The sequence below is a fragment of the Ictidomys tridecemlineatus genome, chromosome 9 (genome assembly GCF_052094955.1).
Source record: "Ictidomys tridecemlineatus isolate mIctTri1 chromosome 9, mIctTri1.hap1, whole genome shotgun sequence".
Classification (NCBI taxonomy): Eukaryota; Metazoa; Chordata; class Mammalia; order Rodentia; family Sciuridae; genus Ictidomys; species Ictidomys tridecemlineatus.
Genome location: NC_135485.1, coordinates 59,895,798 through 59,921,504, shown reverse-complemented (window position 1 = coordinate 59,921,504; position 25,707 = coordinate 59,895,798). Strand labels below are relative to the sequence as shown.

General features: G+C 35.9%; 1 protein-coding gene across 2 annotated transcripts in view; it reads right to left on the bottom strand.

The window, feature by feature from the left end:
* The window catches only part of Bmp2k (BMP2 inducible kinase), a 134,567-nt gene extending 109,460 nt beyond the window's left edge, over positions 1-25,107 (bottom strand). For both annotated transcript variants that reach the window (XM_013363745.4, XM_040292252.2), the window contains exon 1: positions 24,421-25,107. In XM_013363745.4, the coding sequence (XP_013219199.2) occupies positions 24,421-24,586 (166 nt within the window). In that variant the 5' untranslated portion in view covers positions 24,587-25,107. The remainder of the gene's footprint in view (positions 1-24,420) is intronic.
* Positions 25,108-25,707: the final 600 nt, after the last annotated feature.

The window sequence follows — 25,707 nt, the reverse complement described above, 5'->3', positions numbered from 1 at the left end:
GTATGTGGTGCTAAGGATCGAACTCGGGCCGCATGCATGCCAGGCGAGCGCGCTACCGCTTGAGCCACGTCCCCAGCCCCAGGAGTACATTTTTATACATGTTAAATTAGAGATGATTATTGAATATCCAATTGGAAATCGAAAACTCTACATGTAAAGTTCATAAAAGAGATCAAGGCAAGGGATATATATTTAGAAACTTTCCTAATTCATAGTTACTACATCTATATTATTTTATAGCCAGGGGAGAATAATTGTATTGCTGCATCCCCTCCAAAAAAAATCCCATTTTTTAAAAAATCATGATTTAATAATAAATTATCTTAAGAACTGTGTAATGTTTTGAACGACCAACAATAAAAAAAATAATAATAAAATATCATTACATTTGTTACCAGGAATGTTATAAAATAAATATCCTTTAATAACTTCTTGATAAATATGCAAATTAACAAAACCTTTGCACCACAATTATAACTCAAGATAATATGTATCAAGAGCCTTAAAAATATTCATATGCTTTGATGTGGGGGGTTTTAAAGAATTCTAACATAAATTATTAAGATTACATTAGTCTGTTTTCTGCTGCTATATCAAGATAACCAAGGTTTGGTAGTTATAAAAAGGTTTATTTAGTTCACATTTTTGAAGGACCAAGAATGTGATGCTAGTTTCTGCTCAGCTCTGGTGAGGGCTACCCTGGCTACATCACAATGAAGCAGGTGGCAGGAGCATGTGCCAAGAAAGAGAGACACTTGGCAGGAAAAGAAAATGAAGAATTTAGGAGTCAGACTGGGTCTTTTTATCACAGCCCGCTCTTGTGGGAACTAACTCATTCTTCAAGACCAGCACTAGTCACTTCCGAGGGCAATACCCCAATAACCTAATTCCCTGTCACTGAGCCCCAACAAGGATGTACCACCTCTTAATACCACTACTTCGGGGGCCAAACCATGTCACAACCATAGAAAAGATGTTGAGACCTTTATTTCTATCAACATGCAAATGACTAGTTAACTATGTCACATAGGATGTAATATTGAATAGGCATTTACAAAGCTTATGAAAATGCTAATGCAACTGTAAACGTATAAGAGGTAAATATTATCTTGCTTGGTTTTAGGTACAGCTGGATTCAGGACATCAAATTTCTATCTTTCAGATAATAAAATTTCTTATTTGGTAAACTAATTTGAGATAGGTTCCTTTCACCTGCAGTCATGAGAGTTCTAAACAAACATCAAGAAAAATAACCCCTGAACGGCCATGGAAACTGGCCACCATTTCCATAGATTATTTCCATAGGAATGCAAATATCATGTCTTTCTCACTGAAAACTACATGTACAAAATTATTTCCAAATAGGAATTTAGAAGGAAAAAACAGGTCAGCATTTAGCGCTGATACTCCTATATGAGATAACAATGACATGAAATGAATTAATACTAGTTTCCTATAATGTTTAATATCACTTCAATTTACAGCTCATCTCAAAAAACTGGTTATTTGTAAATGCAGATATTATATGCTTACAGACTCTAATATTAATATTCTGTTTAAAATTAACTAGTCTTACATCTAAATTCTCATCTTAATTAATATGTACATATATGAAATTCTAGTAAAACAATCTGTTCACTTGAAAATATCTAGCAATACATAGAACCATACCTTTAGTATTAAATTAATAATAAAATATTAATAAATATTAAATTATGTTTACTAATAATTATACACTGCACAATTAGTAGAAAGTAGATGTCAAAGACACAACTGCCACAAAATACTTACTCAAATGTTTACTATCTTACTCTCTCTAGACTTCAGTTTCCTCACTTATAAACTTATGTTTTTAACACTGCAAATAATCTCCAGGGATTCAACTTTTAAGAAACAGATAAAAAGTATTCTTAAGTACCCCACAATCCAGCAGGAAATATGAATAAGCAAATGAAATATCATTAACAGGTATCATGGAAAAGTTATAAGACTTGGGGCTAGGGTTATGGCTCAGTGGTGGAGCACTTTGCCTAGCATGTGTGAGGCACTGGGTTCGATTCCCAGCACCACATAAAAAAATACTAATAAAAGTATTGTCCATTTACAACTAAAAAAAAATGTTAAAAGAAAGTTATAAAAACAAAAAACAAGTTATTAAAAAGTTATAAAAACAAAGACTGTAGATACTAAACACTGACTTATAAACAAAAAGCTTAAGAATGTCTCATTTGTGGATTAAAAGAAAGTAAAGGGGGCTGGGGTTGTAGCTCAGTGGTAGAGTACTTAACTAGCATGTTTGAGGCACTGGGTTCAATCCTCAGCACCACCACATAAAAATAAATAAAATAAAGCTATTGTGTCCATCTACAATTTTATAAAGTAATTATAGATATAAAATCCTGGGCAATAATATAAGTTATAAGAATATTATCATATTCTCTCAGGAGGAGAAAATGGTCCTACACCTCACATCATCTGCTAATATGAGTTAGAATATTCTAAGGTTCTTATATTTTGTAAGGTGTACAAATATTAACTTTAGTCTTACTGCATTAACCCCTGGGAGGTGGCAGAAAAAAATGCATGCGATAAATATTATCTCATTAAAATTAATGGAAAGCAAAAATGAAACAAAGGAAATAAAAACTTAAGTAATCCAAAATGAAGCAAGGAAAGAATTTAAAAGATAATTAGTAAGCATTATTGAAAAGTCAAGGACAGAATCAGGAGACAAATTAGAATAAATTTGTCAATACTAAGAAAAAGTCTCGAAAAAAAGGATATATAAAGATCATTAAGAAGGGAATGGGGGGCTGGGATTGTGGCTCAGAGGTAGAGCACTCGCCTACCATGCATGAGGCACTGGGTTCGATCCTCAGCACCAAATAAATATAAAATAAAGACATTGTTTAAAAAAAAAGAAGAAGAAAAAGAAGGGAATGGGAATAGGTAAAAGAACTTTTTCCTTATTTATACAGTTTATTTTTTAATGAAAAATTACTTTTTCATTGTTTATGACATTAATACATATGTACAGCTACTTGGATTATTTAAGCTATAGATAATAAAAGTATTTCACAGAAAGGAGATGGTAGATGAATCTCCAGTCTCTCTCCTGGGTGCCCAGGCACCTCCCTTTCAACCAACAAAGATAAGTTACTGTGGTGAGGAATTCAGGTTTTCAAAAGTTCAAAAGTATTTTCACAAAGGCAAGGAAGTCTGGACTATAGAGATAGGAAACTTGGAGAACTTGAGGTTTCTGAATACATCCATCATATGAAAAGATGAAGAGCAAGAAATGCTCAAGGAAAGGAAGAAGAGTTCCTTGAGCATTATGAAATGTGCTATACTCCATCTTAAAATATTTCAGACAACTATTAGGAAAAAAATAAGAAAATGTTTTTAAAAGTTCTGAAATACATTAAAAGGTTAACTCAATTTAAAAAATGTATTCATCCTCCGAAAACTTCTCTACAAATATAGTTTTAGCATTTATTATATTTAGGTACCTCTTGTAGGTAAATAAGGCAATTCAATCTAAAATTAAAATATGCACTGAGCTTGCCATTTTTAAATGTTTAATTTGTAATACAAATTCTACTTTTATTAGATAAAACAGCTCCTTTCCCAAGTTTTGAATACAAATGTAGTTTAAGCCATTTAATTAAAAATTATTAAAATGAGCCCAGCATGGTGGCACATATCTGTAATCACAGTGGCTCAGGAGGCTGAGACGGGAGGATTGAGAGTTCGAAGCTAGCCTCACCAACAGTGAGGCACTAAGCAACTCAGTGACAGCCTGTCTCTAAATAAAACACAAAACAGGGCTGGGGATGTGGCTCAGTGGTCGAGTGCCCCTAATGCCCCTGAGTTCAATCCTCAGTGTCCAAATAAATAAATAAATAAATAAATAAAATGATCGTAGAAAAATAAAAATGCAACACCCATGTTTTAGAATACCTGGAAACTAAACTAACCTGACATTAAATACAACTTCCATACAACTACATTCCAGTATCCAGTTCATTAAAGTAGAATTAAAATTATACATGACAATCTAAGGTTAGCAAACAAAAGCCACTATAATCTGTACTACTAAATGTATATGAAGAGGTTAGGAAATAGTAATTTTCCATCATCCACTCAAAATAAGAGTAAACATTTGTGTTTTTGTTTTTTAAGACACAGAAGTAGATCAATAGAGTAGAGCAAGCAGATCAAGAAAAGGGATGAGGGAAATGAAAGGAAATGTACTGGGATTTGTGATAGATCAATTTATGTTATATGCACATACAAACATAGCATAATGAATTCAATTACTCTGTATAATGTACCAATAAAAAATAAAACAAAATTTTTAAAAATCACAGAAAATAGTGTGTGCTCTATGGAATGTGTCAAATCCTCCTGGCACTATCCTTTATCACTAACATGTTCATGCTTATGCATGCACTTTAACAATCTCAAGTGTGCCAAGTAAACACAGTGCCTTCTGTAATTACTTCAGAAGAGGGAGGAGAGGATTACTGAGGAAAGTTAGAGCAGAGCTAAAGTATCAGTAGAGACCCACTGTTACTTCAAGGCCTGATACAAACCCTTGGCTCAGAAAACAGAAACCTAGTTATACATTCCGTATAAGCCCAAAGAAAAGGCACACTCTACAATGTTTCAAATAAAAATTATCTTGGTTTTACTGAACACAAACAAGACTTTGAAACTGAAAATTAGTTTTTCTAATTCCTTCCTATGAGAACTCATGTTCATATCCTAATTTATTAGGGCTGTCAGAAGGAGTAGAGCATATCCCTCCTAACAACTTCCACCATTCCCTTGCTTAACATTCCACTAAATCTGTATTTATCCTTCTAATGGAAAACCATCTAGTATTATATTTTGCTTTCTAACAACTTGACCAATTCATTGGATAAATGAAAAAGTCTGCTTTCATCTTGAGTTGTCATAGATTGACTTCCAAAACCACCAGACTATTTTGAGGGCTTGGGGTAGGGAAGTGGGGAGGAGCGAATCACCTTGGCACACCTGTAAACCATTTGTGGCATTCCAGTGTTACCAAAGTACATCAGCAGAGATCTGATCAAACTCTTGTGATATTCAGAGATAAGTTCAGACACAGCCTTACAAGCACTTTATGTACTTTAATAGACAAGCCAGTTGTACTGATAAACTCCTACATAAAACTCTTCACACATATACATATCCAACATTTAAATCAGTACCAGAATCTCCACTAATGAAACAAGTATTTGTATACAGGTTAGAAACAAATGCTTTTCACTTCCAATATTTTCATGCTGATTATACTTATAGTCACTGTGAAAAATGTGTTAAGTTATAAGAACACAAACCCTGAATATAATTTTTAAATCATAAACATTACATGAAATCAAAGAGTCACTTACAGAAAGTTTATATACTCTATAGGATTTTCCTGAAGAAACAATCTATTTAATTTTCATGAGATTCTCAAAGAAATACACAATCCCCCAAAGTTTTGAGTACCTTTATTGCAACATATAACAAAAAGTTCAGACTTGACTTCTAATGCTCATTTTTTTTCAACAAATTTTACTGTCTGTGTTAGCCTCTGGAACACATTTTAAGTAGGATACCATATGTTTGAATTTATGGCCTATTTGGGGACAAAAATAAAAATAAGTTATTATACATTGTGGTGAACTCTATAGGCAACATACTAACATACAAAAGACTGTAATGAAATAATTATGCTTGGAATAAACTCAATCTAGTATTGTCTCCTAAACAGACCCTGAAATCTCATTTTAGGAAGTCTTTCTTAATAAGACCTGACCACATAAGTCAAGAATCTATTATATCCACAGCATCATGAACCTACTCAAACTAAACATGAAACCATTTAAATTCACATCAATCCCAATTTAGTGGTGTAATTATATAATGCCCCTTACATAAGGATAAACAGTAAGCAAGAATATCATAATTTTAGTATGTTTACCACTTTAAAATATTTTCAAACTTTATGAGTGTTCAAGTTTTTAAAATTCATTCATTTGATCAGGCTCCCAATTTCACAGTGTATTGTGTTCCAACAGCCTCTAAGACTGCTTTTGGAATTCAGAATATTTTCCCACAGAAACAATCTCACATGTGATAATTAGGTTCTCAAAAGGCAACTTGCAGTTTAGCACCAATAGAGCTATAAATATCTAAAGTCTTTCTATAAAAACATTTCTATGGGAACATTCATTCAGGTTTCAACTTGAGAATCAAAAAATTCATCTCACTACAGCCCCACCCACCCCACCAATTTTTGCCTACCCTATCACACTGAAAAAATGATGCCTCCAGCAACAACCACGTAACTACAAACAGCTCACCTACCTCCTTGAGAACATAATGAAAACTACAAGCCCTCTCCCAAGAAAACCAAACATGGATGTCTATGTCAATTACAAAGTATAGGGTCCACACAATAAAGTGTACACTACAGATCAGCATTGTACTATATCCACCATAATATGGGCTATGTATTAAATTTTATATTTTCTAGTAGCTACACTGAAAAGGCAAACAAGTACATTTTAATATCATATCTTAGTTTAAAATATCCAAAAAAACTATCATTTCAACATAGAATTTGTGGGGAGCTGCCACATAGGAAACGAGCAACCCTTAGCCTTAAGTGATGAGAATGTGGAGATGTGGCAAGCCAGCCATAGGCTGTATGTGTGTGAACTATGAGCATTGAGCTCACAAAGTGAACTGAAACTAACATTGCCCCTGTTTGGGCGGGCCTTGCTCTGGTCTTTCACTTGCTCTGGCATGATCCCTACACAGCTCATGAGATGGGCATGGCCTCCCTAGATGTCAATCTGCTGACAGCTGACATCAGGATACTAGACTCAACCCCCTGAAACCTAATCCCTTGCCTCATTTGTTTGGCTTCTCCCCAATAAAAGGGTTCAGCACACATGCTCGCTTACTCTTTTTCCACAGACCCTTAAGGTCAGAGGAGCCATCACAGGACCCAAAGAAAAAGGTATTTCTCTGTCTCTGTGTGATTATTTCGTGCAGCCCAGTTCATCTGGAATGACTCTGCCAGTTCACTTGGAGTAACCCTGAGTGCTTAGTAGTGGAATAAGACAATAATTAATACGATAAAAATATTAGGGGCTAGGGGTATGCTCAGTGATAGCAAGCTTAGCAAACCTGAGACCCCAAGTTCAATCCCCAGCACCATAAATAAGTATATTTAGGTGTATGGGGAAGGGGAGTCTTTTGCATTCTTTTTTCATATTAAAGCTTTGAAATCATATGTACATTTTGTGCATACTATACATCTCAACTTAAGACTGACCACATTTTAAGTGCTAGATAGTCATATATGGCTACCAACTATTATATTAGACAATTTTACCATACTATACAGAATAGACCAAGAGATTTTTCAAGCCCTTCGATCTCAGGATTCCTTTACATTCTTAAAAATTATTGAAGACCCCAGAAGGATTTTATTTACACAGTTTATCAATCCACACTTACTATATCAGAAACAAAAACTGAGACATTGTCTTTATTAATTCATTTAGACTAATATTCAAAAGGTGTCATAAAAAACTACTTTTTTCCAAAACAAAAATTGATACATAAGAATAGCACTGTTTTTTACATTTCTGCAAAATTTTTTTAATATTTAACCTAATAGAAAACTTACACCTACTTCCGAATAAGTCTTCATTACATTATTTTGGTCAAAGTTTATGAAGAAAATTCAACCTCACACAGATATGTAAAAGAAAAGGTGAAAGTTATCTTAATAGTCTCTTCAGATAACTACAGATATTCTTTTTTTTCCTGTAACAAAACATGTCAATTAGTAGTTTCTTAAAGGTTTGTTGCAATATGGAATACACACTCACATTGCTGAAATTTTTGCAGTTACCATTAACACCCATGGGTCAGTCTTATACTACTTTTTAACATCACACACTGAAAAATGTCACAGTTAGCTATACAGATCTTCCATAACACTATTTTTTTTTAAAGTCAAATTTATTAACATCATTTATCCTCTCAAAAAAGCTTTTAAAATAATGGGAAACTGTCAAACTCACAATGGCAAATACAAGTTTTCCAAAAGTATAACTGTTTAAAAGTTCAAATTCCAACATAATAACACCTGTCAATTATCTTCCTTGAAGTGACAGACTCACTTCATCATTTGAGCAAATGTCTGCCAAATACCCAAGTCTAAATGAATAATCATAGTTTGTCAACCATTCTTTTAAAAAAAATGGTATTCCAGAAAATGGAATTCCAAGTGCTTTTCCTCAATTGCTTATCATACTTCATCATGCAGCAAAAGTGGTTTATGTAGGACTGGGGATGTAGCCCAGTGGTACAGTGCTTGCCTATCATGTGCCAGTACAAAAGGGGCTGGGAGCAGCTTATTTGTATTTCCCATTTCTACATAATGCTACATGAGATATAAGAAAGATATAAATGGTCAATAAGGACATGAAAAGATGCTCAAAACCACCAATTACTTGGAAATACTCATCAAATCCATGAGATACCTCTTCATATTCATTAGAAAGGGTACTACTAGGAAAAAAAATAGAAAACAGAAAATTGATGACTATTGGTAAGACAAGAATGTGAAGACATTGGAACCCATGTGCCCTGCTGGTGGGAACGTAAAATGTATAGTCACTGTGAAAAACACTATGGCAGTTCTTCAGAAAAAAATTAAACAGGGTGTGGTGGCACATGCCTATAATCCCGACTGTGCAGAAGGATCACCAAGTTCAAGGCCAGCCTGAACAACTCAGCAAGACCTTGTCTCAAAAAAAAAAAAGGGGGGGGCTGTAGAATGTAGCTCAGTAGTGGAGGTTGAATCCCCAATACAAAAGAGAGAGAGAGAGAGAGAGAGAGAGAGAGAGAGAGAGAGAGAAGGAAGGAAGGAAGGAAGGAAGAAGGGAGGGAGGGAGGGAGGAAAGAAGGAAGGAAGGAGGGAATTTTGAAAAAGAATGATCATATATGACCCAGTAATTCCACTTCAGGATATATAACAAAAGAAAATGAAAGCAAGGATTCAACATTCAACGTATTTTGTAAACCCATGTTCACAGCAGCATTATTCACAGCATTCAAAAGGTAGAAACAATCCAAATGTCCATCAACAGATGAACAGATAACTGAATTACAATGCTACATATATATACATATATATGAATATTTTTCAGTCTTAAAATGGAATGATATGATACAAACTACAACAGGAATGAACCTAGAAGACATTACACTAAATAAGTCATATGCAAAAAAACAAATATTGCCTGCTATTTCTATAAGGTATCTAAAATAGTCCTATTCAGAGACAGAAGGTTGACTAGTGGTCATCAGGGGTTGGGGGGAAGGAGAAATGGGAAGTTAGTGTTTAATAAGCACAGAGTTTCAGTTTAAGATGATAAATAATTTCTAAATCTGGACACTGATGAAGGTGGCACAACAATATGAATGCACTTAATGCCATAATGCCACTTAAAAATGACTAAATGGTAAATTGTATATTATGTATAATTTAACATCAATTGCAATTCTTAAAAAAATGTGTACTGAAGGTTTACTGAAATATTTTACTGATTTATCAAGGTCATTCTTAAGGAAATGATCTTTGTTTTTTAACTGAGTGTGTATGATAGTAAGAATACAATAACTACTAGTACAGTTTAGTGCCAACTGCCTTGATTTGTGTTAAAGTGTTAGCAATACAAATGGCAATCTGTGTCAGATTATGAAAATTATGTTTAACTGGTGGAACCCCTCAAAGGGTCTTAGAAATCTCTCTTCCTTTACAGAACACTCTTAAAGAGTCATTAATGAAATCCATTCTTTCAGAAAAGTCAATGAAGGAAGGAAAGATCACCTAACAGTTTATTTATGTTTGTAACTAAGTACAGAACTAAAGAACAAGTAGAAAATAGGAGAAAATTCAGATTGATTAAAAAAAGGAATAAGGGAAAAGGTGACCAGATGGACAGTTGTAAAGTTGGAGGTAAAGGAGAAATAGATATTAGATGGTAGATGAGAGGAGAGAAATTTGTTACACTGATTTACCAAAAACAAAAACAAAAAAAACTCTAATCACTTAAAAAAATACAGACTGGACAAACTCTTCTTGGAAGAATTATGATAATTCCATAGATTGAAAAAATATTAGAAAGATTATCTTTTAATTAAATTTTTAAATCATAAATTATGTACCTCTATTTTAACATTGTACTTGCATGTGTCAGAAGTATCATAGAAGTAATGTCATGTTAAGTTACTTGTTCCCTTCCTCCCCCCCCCCCTTCTATAAAGAGTCTTGCTATACTGCCCAAGCTGGCCTCAAAACCTCAAACTCCTGGGATTCAAGGGATTTTCCCACTTCGGCCTCCCAAGCATCTGTGACTAAAAGGTTCACAGAAGGCGATGTCATGTTATTTTTAGGAAAATTATTTTATGATGTCATAAGAATTTATTTCACTGAAAAGACTTGAATATTTAATATCCCAGGTTTAAAAAGTGCTGTGATTTAGTAAAATAAATTTGAAATGTTATTGTCTTTTCATTCTAAACAAATGTAGCACAAACATCAAACAAAATGCAAAAAAATAAACAGTATTACAGCCCATCAGACTCCATGTCTTAAAATTCCTATAACCTTGAACTTGAAACAAAAGAAAGTATGGGATAAGAACCCTGTTGTTTCTCTTCCTCTTTTCCCTTTCCTTCCTCAGTACAACAGGTCCTAAATACTGCTACACTAGATTAAACTGAAGCTATAGAAATGCACTTTTATGCTACTTACTTTACAGCTCACAAATATATTATTATACTTAGTACTAGACCTCAGTAGACTGAGGCAACACACTAAGGAAACTGGAATTTTAAAACTTTATTGATTCTAACTGAGTGAAGAGGCACAGACCTGTAATATCAGTGAGACAGAACAGGAGAATCTCAAGTTCAAGGCCAATCTGGGCAATTTAGAGAGACTTTATCTCAAAACAGAAAAAAAAAAGAAAGAAGAAAAGAGGAATGAAATACAGCTTAGTGGTAGACTGCCCCTGGGTTCAATTTCTAGAACCACTGCACAATCATCACCATCACCATCATATCTTAACTCAAAAACTATAGTACATGATTTGATGGACTCCGAGTACCCTAGTCCCTTATATCTACTCCAAATCCCATCTCAATCAAAAGCCTGTATGTGTACAGAAGTCAATTTAAAAGGCAATATAGACTATCAGTAATATTATAATATATGTTATTATAATCTAATATAGACACATATCTGTGTGAATATATTTATATATTATATTATATATATATATTAGATTGCTAGATCAAAATCATAAGACCCAAGTTCTACTCTCTACAATCAACATTAACAGTATGACTTGGTTTCATACCTTACTTTCCACCTTTCCATAGTTAGATGAAGGAATTAAAATTGAATAATCATTACTGTGGAAGATTTGATGAATTACTAGCATTTTAAAAGAAAGACTGTTAGTCCAACAATCCAAGTTTCAGTTAACATATTTAGGTTATTTTCTGAAGGATGCTGAGAAGTTCTACACTTAATTCGGGTCCGGTACACCACCACCACCCCACTCCGATTCCTATAGTCTTCCAAAGAGAAAAAAAAAAAAAAAACAATAGAATTGACCTTACAGTAACCACAATGGCCTCCCACAACTTTTAAAAACATCTGTAGCATTTATTAAGAAAAATGGCCCCTATTCTAATGGCAAGAACAAATTTAAACATTGAATCTGTAAATAGGAGATTCTCCTACTAAAAATTTATAGGATGTATGTAACACCCACTTTGAACACTGAGGATTCATATACATCTTATAAGCTCACTTCCACACTCCCTTTGGATATACAAAATATCATACACAACAACATATTTTAAAAAATAAAAACAATGGACTTGTACCATGTCTAAAGAAAAACAATAAAATCCATAATATCTCCTCTTAAATGGATTAGAAATAAAAAACAATTATCAATATGAGTTGATATTCTGAACAGTTTCTTCTCTGGAGTATATACAATACTTTGCTAAAAGATTTTGAAAAATTACTAAACATTTACCAATCCAGCTGACCTAGTTTAATTCTAATTTCAGCCCATCAGCTATAACACACACACACACACACACACACACACACACACACACATCTTTAAGATATTCCTATTACCATACACACATTTAACTATTTTACAAATTTCTGTTACTGATCACAGAAAGATACCATCAAATCTATGCACATCTGAGCATATATACACACACACCGTACTTCTGAAAAAACAAAATAACTCAAAGCATGTGTTCTACTGATATGAGTCAGTAGCATCAGATTTTTTTCTATACAAAGAATACACCATTGACATTCAGTAGGAGAGATTCTGTGATACAGGCCAGAAAAAAAAAAAAATGGGTCACAGCCTGTAATGCTTAATTCTACTTCCTAGAAAAATGGTCCTGAGAAGATTCATTCATTAAGTAAAATATTTTACTAGTTTTGCTTTAAGTCATTTTAGTTCAAATATCTTACTGATTTCAGCATGAATAGTAAAATCAACACTGTAACTACTGATAATCTTACTCTCAAGAAAATAGTTTAATATGTAAAAAGCTCCTACCAGCTCTAACAATAATTCAACCACCAAAAATTAAGTAAAATAAGTAATGATAGCATTTAGGCAAGAGAAACGGTGTGCTAGAACCCTTTTTTCCAGGGAATCAACAAAGGAATAGAAGAACATCAGGTGATGACTAGCTATTAATAATACTGAAAGTCTTGGTTCACTACCTTCTAACTTTTGTGACAAGCTTACACATTTCCTAATCTAAAAGCAAAATCAAAGCCTCTCTGCCTATAAAATAAGTAGCTCCGGTTTCACACAAATCCGTTAGAGGGGACCCCAAATTAACTTCCCTCAAATTCTTAAAGAGATGAATTTACATTCTTCCTAATCCCTCACCCCTTTCAGATATTCATCATCCCATTAAGTGTTGGTACTGCCACTCAACAGAAAGCCATATGCAGCTGACCATTCCCAAAACAGTTTCTTTTTTTCTTTTCTTCTTGTTTGGTACTGGGGATTTTACTCAGAGGCACTCAACCACTGAGCCACATCCCCAGCTCTACTTTGTTTAGAGACAGGTTCTCACTGAGTTGCTTAGCACCTCCCTTTTGCTGAGGCTGGCTTTGAACTCACAATTCTCCTGTCTCAGCCTCCCAAGCCACTGGGATTCCGGCCCAAATAGTTTCTTTCTTAAGGTCAGTTATCCAGAGCAACATTTTAGATCTACCCAGTTCCTCTCTATCCTACAGAAGTGGCTTTCTTTGGTGAAGTGATAATATTAGCTCAAGGGAACTCAAGCAAGTACATTTTGAGAGCTATACCTAATAAGAAGTACAATGCAGTACCCATGAAACAAATACATGTAATCATAACAAATAAAAAAGGCCACAAACCCAACATTAAATCTGGTGCTATTTTTTTCATCTATTGTACTACTGCACCCAATTATCAAATATCTCCTTATTTTAGTTTCTATAAAGACAAAAAAAGAGTTCAATCCCTAACACCACAAAATAAACACACCCACCCCAAACATCAACTCCTAAACATCAACTGGATAGTTGAATATGTCAAAATGTAGTTGCTGTTCAACTGTTTTACAGTAATACTTAACAGGCCCTCTGACCGTTTTTTAATTCCAAAACTTAAATCTCTTAGGAATGTACTGAATACCTACCAGGAGTAACAGCACCGCAAGAGATAAAAGATGATTACAAACCAAGGAATAAAGGGACTAAATTTTAAAGTAAACTTCACATTCTACTGGAATAAAAACAAAGCTGTGTAAGATACCAGCTATGAGTAACAGCTGCTACGGAGGGCATTCAAAGATAACACTCATCTGGTCTCCAGTTTCATGGACAAACAAAGATTGTAAGAAAATAACTGTATTTTAAATGTATCCTCTAAGACCCAATTTTAATAGAATGGGGGAGGCAGGTGTCTCCATGCTAAACAAAAGTAACAACATAAGCCAAAAATTAAGAATGAGAAAGTGTCTTAGTTTGTTCTGATTCTATTTTAAAAAGCCACAAATTGGGTGACATGTAGACAACAAATTTATTTCTCACAGTTCTGGAGACTAAGAAGTCCAAAATAAAAAAGCTGGCAGATTTAGTGTCTAGTGAGGACCTATCTCCTCATAGACCTCTACTCACTGTGAATTCACATGGCTGAAGGGGTAAAACGTGTCTCTATGGGATCTCTTTTACAAGGGCATAAATTCCATTCATGAGGATTCACTGTCTCTTGACCTAATCACCTCCCAAAGGCCTTACTTCCTAATACTACCACCATAGGGGTTAGGATTTCAATATATGAATGGGGTGGGTCACAAATACTCACACCATAAGTAGAAATACTTATGAGAAGTACAGGAATAATCAAGTGCAATATTATACATATGAAATAAGTCATATTAAAGTTAATAGCGTGTGGACTGAAATCACACTGCAGAAAGTCTTGAATCCCAGTGTCATGAGTCTGTACTCCACTTGGCTAAACAAATACGACAGAGACATGAGCAGAAGTCCATTTCAGGAAGAATAAACTGGAAGGAACATAAAAACTGGTTTGGCAAGGAAACAGGCCGAAAGCACAGTCTGACTGTTAATGTAATTCTCTAAAAGAGACATTAATGTCTCTTTTAAACAAAAAGTGACAAAACTTCACACGTATCATGGGTAAAAACTTTCTATCCATAAACTCAGAGAAAGTGTTATCATAACTCTCCTTCATAAATTATTTTCAAATAAAAACTTGAAAAACAAATTTTTTTTATTCCTGATAGCTTCCAAAATACATATATTACAAATGAGTCATTTGGAGAACAAAAAGATAAAATAAGTAATTTAGGTGGCATAATTTCTGAAACTAAATCATTTTCTGAAATGCCACATATTTTATACAAGCTACTATTCCTTGATCTCAAAGAGCACCATAGCAACTTTTGAAAATATTTTTTCCATTATTTAAGGAATAAGTTTATATTGAAGGGCTGAGGATATACCTCAGTTGGTAGGATGCTTCCCTTGCATGAACAAGGCTCTGGGTTCAATATCCAGTACCCGCCCCCCCCCAAAAAAAGTTCACATTGTACAATAAAAAATACACTGCTAATCCACTGTGAACTCAAATGTGTGATAATCAAATATAATCTTTTCATTATGATCTTAATTCTAAAATGGTTCATTGCTACCTTTCCCTATCCCATGATTTTCTCTTATCAAAAGGAGCAATAAAAAGTAGTTACAAAGTAGGTCAAGGTGGCTGATAACATTGTTAAGCTTTCTATATCAATACTCCTTCCAGCAAAGTAAGGAGGTTTAAAATCTCCAAATACTATTATGGGGCTGGGGTTGTGGCTCAGTGGTAGAGTGCTCGCCTAGCACGTGTGAAGAGGCCATGGGTTCAAACCTCAGCACCACATAAAAATAAATAAATAAAATAAAGTTATTAAAAAAATATGATTATAGATTTGTCTTTCTAGTTTCATTAATTTTTTTTAAAGAGAGAGGTGAGAGAGAGAGAGAAAGAGAGAGAATTTTTGATATTTATTTTTCAGTTTGGGGCGGACACAACATCTTTGTATGTGGTGCTGAGAATCAAACCCGGGCCGCACGCATACCAGGCCAGCTACCGCTTGAGCCACATCCCCAGCCCCAAGTTTCATTAATTTTTACTTCATGTATTTTGAAATTGTTATTAGGGACAAACATATTCAGGATTGTTATGCTTTCTTGAAGAAGTTACCCTATTATGGTTATGAAATGTTCCCCTTTAACTCTGAAAATACTTTTTGTTGAAATTTATTTTATAATAATAGCTGAAGTTCAGATTTCTCATGCTTACTTTCCCCATCTTTTGATTTTAACTTATTGGTGTATTAATATTTAAAGTGTAACATATGTATAGACCATATAGTTATTACTTGCTTTTTACATGTTGAACATGTATACCTTTTAATTATAGTATCTAGTTCACTTATACTTAAATTAATTACTGATATTGTTGAGGAAAAAAAGAACACCTGACACGAAGGTCAGTGTAAAATTGGGTAAATGATAGGTTTGATGATGTAGCATTTCTGGAAAACAGGTAGAATAGTCCTGCTGTCAGGCTCAGAGAAAAAATAGTTGGAACACTTTGGTTGCAATTGCATTCTCTCATTTATCACATGGTACACAGTAATAGATTTATCTTATTGTTTGTAAATTTTTATTTTACAAATAAAAATTCTGTCATCCATTAAAAATAAAAAGGAGCTATTATAGACAAAATCATAGAACGCTAAAATGGAAAAATGTGCCACAAATTCATCTTTAACTACATTTTTTTTTCCTTGAAGAAACAGGTCAAAATATCACAATGTGAGGTAAGGGTAGAACAGGGACTAGCAGCTGCCCTGACTCCAAGTTTTGCCCTTTTGTTCTCCTGATAGTTGCCTCCAAGAAGGCACTGTTTCAAAGATAATAAAAAATGTTACAATAGGCAAACCAGTAATAACAATCATTTCATATTTTAAAATAATATAAATTGCAAAATGCCTCTCTAAAGACTATATCCCAAACTATTTTCCTAATGCTACTGGAATTCATCAAGACTAGGTGGGATAAACCAAAAATTCCAACTGTTAGCAAACATGTGCTGACTGATCTCATTCATAAAGAGAATACAGAGAATTTCCAATTAGCTAAGTACCTAATCATTTAGAACAGCCTGTCACTAAACACTCAACTTCCCAAATCAGTCCCCCTTAAAATAGTGGATAGGTAAATGGTTCACCAGAAACATAGGAAATATAATGAAGAAATAAACAACCTCAACACTTTGGAGACAAAAATTTATGTCCAGACAACTAAATAAAATATGGCAACTTTGAAATCACTATTTAGGACTCTTAATTCCAACTTACCAAATGTACTGTGAGAGATACATACATAAATACATTCATACATTGAGTCTACACCTCAAATTTTGACCCAAAAAAAAGATGGGAAATGGAAGAAAATCAAAATAATATACAAGCTTAGTTAATAACATTATAGAAGATTCAAATTCAATCCTACCTTCTAGAATGATGCCCAATATTAACATCAAGTATCTTTTCTATTACTCCCTCCTACAGACTACTAGATGGAAGATACTAATAAATTCATTAATAAATGAATAATTCATTTTCATTATTTTTAAAATAAAGACATAAACTTTTTAATCTGCTAAGCCTGAAAAAGTCAATATTAATGACAGTTAACTACAGCTAAAAATAAAGAAATTTGACACAATGAAATTTAGTATCTTTATTGGAAATACATAATTTCCACTAAGTTTTTGAAATGCTGAAAATTGGAAATAATTGCTTCAGTGTTAGTGTTTGTCCTTGAATAAAACTGCCACCTCTAAAGAAATCAGTGGACAATCAAAAATTACATTCTAGGGGCTGGGGTTGTGGATCAGTGGGAGAGCGCTTGCCTAGCCTGCGTGAGGCACTGAGTTCGATCCCCAGCCCCACATATGAACAGATAAAATAAAGGTATTGTGTCCACCTACAACTAAAAAATAAATGTTAAACAAATGTTTTAAAAAATTACATTCTAGAAATTAATCCTACAATGAGAATATAAACAACCAAATATTCTATGTAGTGTCCTTTATTACAAATCACTTTCATTTCATGTGATAGCATATGCTGCTATGAAAGTCAAAATTCCACATAGCTGATTATACCTGAAATCTATATATAATTAAATATTAAAAGTTATTTAATTAAAAGTTTAGATTTTATACAAATGAAAATGTGGTATGTATTCAGATAAATGTGATACCCAATCTAAAAGCAAGTTATTACAATTTCAGAACCAGATTTCATTGAAAGCTTATAACCAAATCTGAATCTAAAGTTCAGCTGTATTTACTGAGAGATCTGGAATGCACTATTAGGTATTGTCACACATTTCCTTCTTTACCTTCATAATATATATTGACTCTATGTCTCAGAGGAGGAAATAATGTGTTCTAAGAGTTTACTTCAACAACAAAAAATTGCAATGGCAGGAATTAAGGACAGGAGTGATATAGAATCAAACCCTGGTTCTACCTTCAAAAAGCTCTCCATGCAAAAAGTCTGTCAAAAGTCAAAGGCAGAATGTAAAATAATGTGATAATACTTTCCTTTTTTCACTCAGTTACCTCTGTAGAATGAAGAAAAATATATTGTCAATAGAGTAAGATAACAAGAAGACATTTAGGTTATTCCTTTGGATTGCTTTTTTTGTTATTTGTTTTGGTTTGGGGTTTTTTCCTTTGTTTTTGTTGCTGTTGCTGTTCTGTGAGTTTATGTGTGTTACTGGGGATAAAACCCATGGTCCTGTACACATTAGGTAAGTGCTCTACTCTTGAGCTACACCCCAGCCCCTTTTATAGTAATACTGTATATTTTGAAGTTGCCAAGGCTAACCTTGAACTTGAAATCCTCCTGCCTCTGCCTCCCAAATACCTGGTATTTACTGGCATATGCCACCATGCTGGGTTATTCATTCTTCACCTTATTTAAAGGAAGCAACCGAAATGACACTTTGTCCTAACTGCTTTTTGGCATCACCAAAATTGAAAATTTACAGTCCCCTGGCCTAAATTTAAGACCTTTGGTGATCCAATAAAGAGCCCTCCACTGGTACTTTTCAATTTGCAAATTAGGTCTTAAATTCTATTGAAGCACACTGTATGGTAACTTTAAAAAAATCACACATTATTTTCTTTGAGAAGCATTTGACTAACCGTACGTAGTGAGACAATTAGTAAACTCAATTAAAACAGAGTCTGTCTAGCTTCAAAAAGTTTATTTACCAAGAGAGGTAAAAAGGAATAATTAACCACTTTCATGTTTTTAAGTGCTTGCATAATTGTATCTCAAAACAAAAGATTAAATGTGATAAGAGGGGAAAAGGCAAATAGCTACAAGTGTCCACAGGAAGAAGGAAGTGATCATAACTGGAGTTAGGGAGCAAGAGTTACAGAGGCAGAAGCAGACAGGCAACTATGAGATTTAGAGATGGAATAACAGGAAGTAGAAATAAAGAGATTGGAGTAGAATATTCATCTAGCAAACAACCAGAGGCAAGAAGGTCTGAGCATGGATAACTGAGAATGCCAGGCCAAAAAATGTGATCCAATAAGATGACTTCTCAGCAACACAACTGTTCACTCCCTCTACTTCTTGAAATATTCTTAGTTTCCAGGCATCAGATCCTCATACCTTTCTGGTAGCTCTTTCTTAGGTCTTCTCCTGCTCTAATCAGTAGTTTTCAAGGTGTGATTCTGGGATCAGCAGCATCAGCACCACTGAGGAAGCTGGCAGAAATGCAAATGCTGGGCCTTCCCTAGACAAAATCAAACTTTGGAAGTCAGGTTCAACATTCTGGGTTTCATCAGATCCTCCGAAGGATTCTGATGAACACTAAATGTTGAGACCAACACTCTACAGGAGATCTTCAGTGAGCACCTTCTCATTTTACACTGTCTCCCTACATCCATCCTCTCCCCGGTCTTTAAATAACAGCCAAATACTCACAAATTGAAGTACCTATCTCTAAACCCAGCCTTCATTGCTGAGCTTCATCCCCTATACCCAAGTTCCAATTTGACATTTCTTCCCAGATGTCTCAATTAAACATGGACTACTAGATAGTCCCCAACACTCCCACCACCACCAAATCTGTTCATTGCTTATCTCAGCCAATAGTACCTCCATCCAAGAATTGCATAAGCAAGTCGTTCTTGACACTTCCTACTAATGCACCAATGTCCAATCCACCTCCAGCATTTCATCCCCATTTCAACCACTTTCCATCTAGCAATCAGTATGACCATATGAAAATATAAATTGCATGTCACTGTCCCAATTTAAATTCTTCAATATCTTCCCATTGCAATTTAGGTAAAACCTAAACTCAAATAGCATACAAAATCCCTGACCCAGGTCACCTCTTCAACTTTATCTTGGGTCTCTATTCTTCTTGATTCATTCATTGTAGTCCACAGCTCTGAGAATATTTCAGTTCCTGAAATACTTCTTCACAAAGAGTTTTTCCTTTTCACCATGAGCTCCAAACCACCCTTACCTTCATATCTCAAAACTTTTGTCTAAATCCTCTCATCCTTCAAATTTCTGCAAAATGTTGAAAAAAGCTTGAGTTCCTAATCTAAATTGAATTAGTTGTTCTCTCATAAAACCCTAATTTCTCTTCAACTATAACTACATTAATTGAATGATTTTTATTTGCTTGGTTTTAACATTTGTCTCCACTAGATATAAAAGTCATAAGGCCTCTATATAAGTAGCACCTAGCAGTGCATGGTACATATAAGGAAAGAGTTGTGGGTTAATAACGATTGTTGAGATTTCTGTAAAATCTTTCCCTCTGTTCTCTCTTGGGAGCATTAATTTAGAGATTACTGAGTAGCCACAGATGATTTTTGCAAATAAGATATCATACTTACATCTATCATTTTCTTCTGATTTCTATAGCAAAATCAGATATTATATTTTACTACCTTCCTGTAAAATTAACAATGAGAATTGGTTAATCTTTAGCTTATATTTACTCACTCTAAACAGTTAACTAAGTTTTAGAGGCTCCAACTGCTGACAGAACCAATAACCCCCATGATCACATCAGTAAGTCCTACCCTCCTCACCATATTCATAGTACCATTCCTATCTAAGCCTTATAACCTCACTATTAGAGGTTATATCTCTACCAGTTATCATTGGTCTCTCAGTCTTGACATTTTATTTAAGTCTATTTGTGCCAAGAATATTTAGGGGAAAAAAATGTACCCTACACAAATACTGACTCCTTTCCATTATCATTAAGGCCTTCTTATCATGATACATATGAACAAGCCAATCCCATGTCTTAATTAAAACCTGAAGGTTACATGCAATTACATGTGCTTGACAATTTGACTATTTCAAGCTAAAAGTGACATACAATTCTAATTCATTTCTAAAGCCCAAAGTTGGAGTTTACTCAAAATAGATTCCTGAAACTAAAACTATGAATATGTCTATATCAGTCCTCTAAACCCTGAGCAAGAACTAAAAAGGTACAAATTTCATCATTTTCAAATATACAGTATATACACTTGACTAGGAAGACAATATGATAGAAAATACATATTTTGGAGAGAAAACCACCCCAATAATTTAGCTATAACAAAATGAGTATGCCCCTAAAATCAGCTTTTTTTAATTATACATATAATAGATATGTGTATACACATATGTATAATAATAGTTAAACATCATAACTTGGGGATTCCATGTTTGCAAATCCCCCTACTTGATAAATTTTGTTTTAATGCCCATTATTCACAGCACTCTCCTGGTCATTTACAGACATATGCACAATGGTAAAAAACTGGTGTCTCCTAACTTACTTGTTCTTACTTCAACTCTCATATTGTAAAGAAGTGTCCTTTTCATGGTTAATTTAGTATCATGTTTTTCTCATTTTTTGCTTTTTATTGATGATTTCACTGTTGTAAGTGGTCCTAAGCACAGGGCTAAAATAATGTCTACTGTGATGTCCAAGAATATTTGAGAAAATACTTGTTAATCATCCTCATTTAAGCATAAATTACAGCACTACTGGCAATGATTTCAATACTAATGAATCAATAATATATATTAAATAACATGTCTTTAAACAGAAACTCACATAAGGCAAGGTTTTATACTGATCAGTTTTTCAACAATGTTGTTAACAAAGGCTTACCAGATCATAACCCTGTTATTTTCCCATAAAAGTAATAACTCACTATTCACTAATGCAGTGTTCATAGTAACTTCTGGAACATAATTAATTATGTGTATATATATATATATATATACACACACACATACATACAGAGAGAGAGAGAGAGAGAGAGAGAGAGAGAGAGAGAGAGAGATTGATTGATTGATTGATTTACTGAAAAGACACTGCAAAAGTCATTCTGAATAAGCTTCCTATGTTTGCAGTAGCATAATGACATATTAGGGTATGGCATCTACTATGTCCTAGTCCTGTTTAAACAACATTGACCCAAAGCAAAACATGTAAAATCTACCAAGTTTGTATTTTGGTCTGTCTTAGCTTCTACTACCTTTTCCACTCAGTGGTATACTTCTCCCGTATTCAGGTACTCTAAACTATAATGCTTTTTTGCAAGCATTTGGCCCAATTGACAAAAACCAGTCAACTACTTATTAATCATGCTTAAATGTGAACCAGACTTGTGCTTAAATATCTAACTCGTGGCCTTACTTGTTTGGAATGGAGAGGAGATGTTAAGCATATGAAGTAAGAACAAACCCATCCAGATCAAAAGTAAACTGAATATTCATAATTTCAGTTGGATGTGGCTAGAGAGATAAGAAATACACAAGGGAAAAAAGCCTAAGCCTTGGCTCTCTTTTAGGGAAGACTTAATGCAGGATCCCAGGAGCTGAGGTGTGAGCTGGGGAAGTTCCTCTTCCAAAAGGGTATCTTTAACCCTTGCTTCCCTCTAGCATTTGATTACTCATTTTTCAAAATGAGTAATGACAAATTTATAATAAAATTCAGTGGAACACTCTTAACAATGACATTAGTGCTTGAAAAGGTTTTTGTTTGTTTTTGTAGGTAAATGAAACTCTCCTTTTGAAAGTCATTTTTGTTCTCATTTTTCAAAACTACATATTTTAATTGAAAATGGGACAGGATATGCTTAGAGCAGTGATAAAAGTTACAAACAGAAACGTCAATACTTTCTACATACTAAATAAAAGAACTGTCTGGGATTTAGTGAGGAAGTGACTGTAACAATACTCAAGCTACATTTTAATTAAATATTAAAACAACTCAAAGACAGAAGTATGACACTGAGTTCATGGCCATGTGTTCTTAAATTGGGAAGTAAATCGCAATCTAAACCAACACCTGAAATTCATGTGTAATAAAAACCTAGGAAATTTTACAGCATAGTAAATATATCAAAACCAGTCACCATATACTTATTCTTCAGAGAAGCTAAGGATACTCCTTCTACCACCTCTTCAAGACTCGGCTAGGTTTATTATTTTTAGCAATGACTTACAAAACAATGACATTCACCCCTGAATAATTCCTTATTTCTTTCTGCCTAGAATATTTTATAGATAAAAATCTTAAGTGTTTTCTCTTGCACTAATATACTCTTGTTTATGGCATATCAAAAAATAGAAGTGAAATCTCAAATCTACTGTTTTCAAACTACATCAAGGTCTAACTCTAGTAAGTCTCCCAGAACCAAAACTACTCTTTCAGATTTCTTTTCTCTTAATCTTAGAACTTAAAAGGGCCATTTACTGACAGAAATTATTTCTTATGAATTTTTAAGCATTTATTTTGTAGTATCATTTTGCAATTAAAAGTTCAAGGTCAACAAAGCATGCATTAAAAAAGAGAAAGTATTTTCTACAAGCCATTTATACCAGAAACACAAAACTAGATTTCTTTTTTTAAAACAGTGTAAACTTTTTCTATAACTAGACTTCTACCTTTGTCCTAACTAGTTATAGATAATGAAGGATTCACCATAAAACTCCAAGAGTGAAAGTTAACCTACCAAAAAAGTCACACTGGGAGGGCAGGAAAAGTACCTTGCCCGATGTAGAAGATTCTAAAGAACAAAGATAACAGGCTTCAAGTTTACCTGCTCCCCAAAGCCACCTCTTAACTAAATTTGGGACAGAGTATCAACAGACACTATATGTGTGTATAGTTTTTCAACTGATGACTGAGCAGAAGCAAATCTCAGGCTCAACCAGGGGCTGCAGCAGGTCCTGTGCCCTGCATCGCGGGTGGAAGCTCCGATGAAGAGGCCAACGCATGACACCCGCCTGAGCCACAGCTGGCAAAGCAGAGCCTCAATCCTGCTCGATCTGACCCTCAATGAGTCACTGGCCCAATCATGACACCACATCATTTGCTAGGACGTCTTGTATTTATTTCCTCACGTCAAGAAAAACAGAAAACGATTTAAACTAGTAATGAAAGAACGGAACCCTAATCTGAGGTGCCAGCGGCTTTTCTCGCCGTTCTTAAGAACGAAAGCCCGAGTTACTCTCTAGGAGCCCTCTTGGCCCAGCAGAAGAGGCACAACAGGGAAGAAGAGTGGGTCGAGAGGGTGAGGACCCGGGAAGCCACCGCCACGCCCCAGCCCTCCCTCACCTGCCTGCCCGAGCCTTCCCGGGCGCCCGTACCTTCAGCCAGCGACTCCTCCAGGGTGACCTGGTAGCGGCCGACTGAGAACACCCGGACACCCACGGACGAGCCGCCAGAGCCGCAGCCGGCCCCGGCCGCCCCGCCACCCGCTGCTCCGCCGCCGCCGCTTCCCTCCGACTTGGGCATCCGAGAGAACTTCTTCATGGTCCCGCTGGCGCGCTGGAGGGCACGGGGAAAGCGCAAGGGCGAGCGAGAGGGCGAGTCCCCGGCCCGGAGCGCGCCGGGCGTCCGCGAGGGGTCGCCGCCCTTCGCCCGTCCGAGCGTCCGAGCGTGCTGCGGGCCGCCAAGCCTCACATTCCGCGCGCCGCGAGCGCACAGCTCCGGCCCGCCGCCCGCTCCGCGGCTCCGCTGCAGCTGCCGGGCTCCCGCAGAGGGCGGTGGGGAGGGCGGAGACAGGGCGGGGCACAGGGGGGCGGGCCCGAGCGCTGGGGCGAGGACGACGCCTCCGCGAGCGCCCCGGGCGCCTCCGCCACCTCACGGAATGCCCAAGCGCGAGCCCGGGAGGAGGGAGCGAAGGAGGAAGGGAGAGGGAAGGGGCGGGGCGGCCGGCGCTCAGGGCAGTGGGCTGGACCGCGCTGCTGCACACCCTTAGGACCGCAGCCTGCCGCGCTGCCGCCGCCCAGCCCGACCCGTCCCGCCCGCCACTCGCAGCCGTTGGTGGCACAGCGCTGCTGACAACCGCTCACAGAGCCCGGGCGCCCCGCGCAGGCGCGCTACCGCGCCGCCGGAAGTGACGGTTCCGGCTCTTGTCACGTGGAGGAGGAACCGGGGACGTGATTGTGGGGGTTGGGGGTGAGAGCGAAGTCCGGGGTCCCGGTTTTGGGTCGCGCCGGGAGGGTTTGGGCCTGGTCTGTGAGGCCATACTCCAAGCATAGAGATGGCCCAGGGACTGGTTCCCCTGCTGGCTCTGCGACGGGGCTGTGAATTCAGCCCGGCGTCGGTATGTCACTCTGGGGGTCCTAAAAATGCAGCCCACAACTTTACCCTCTCCAAGGAACTTCTTGCTTTATTTCTTAAGACAGTTTACCAAACCTAATACCCTGAAGACCTGAAGCTTCTTCCGCTCGCCCACCTGAGCGTGGGAGGTGGGATCATTGGAAACTGGAGTGAATTCTAGTAACGCAACTTCTGAAGCCGCGGTGTTGTCGCACTGTAGCGGACGCTTGCGCTAGGAAGCATTTCGTAACTTATAAATTACTTAGAACTACTTTTAAAATCTCGTTTTGTGCGGTGCAACAACCTTGTGGGGTATTCAAAACAAATAT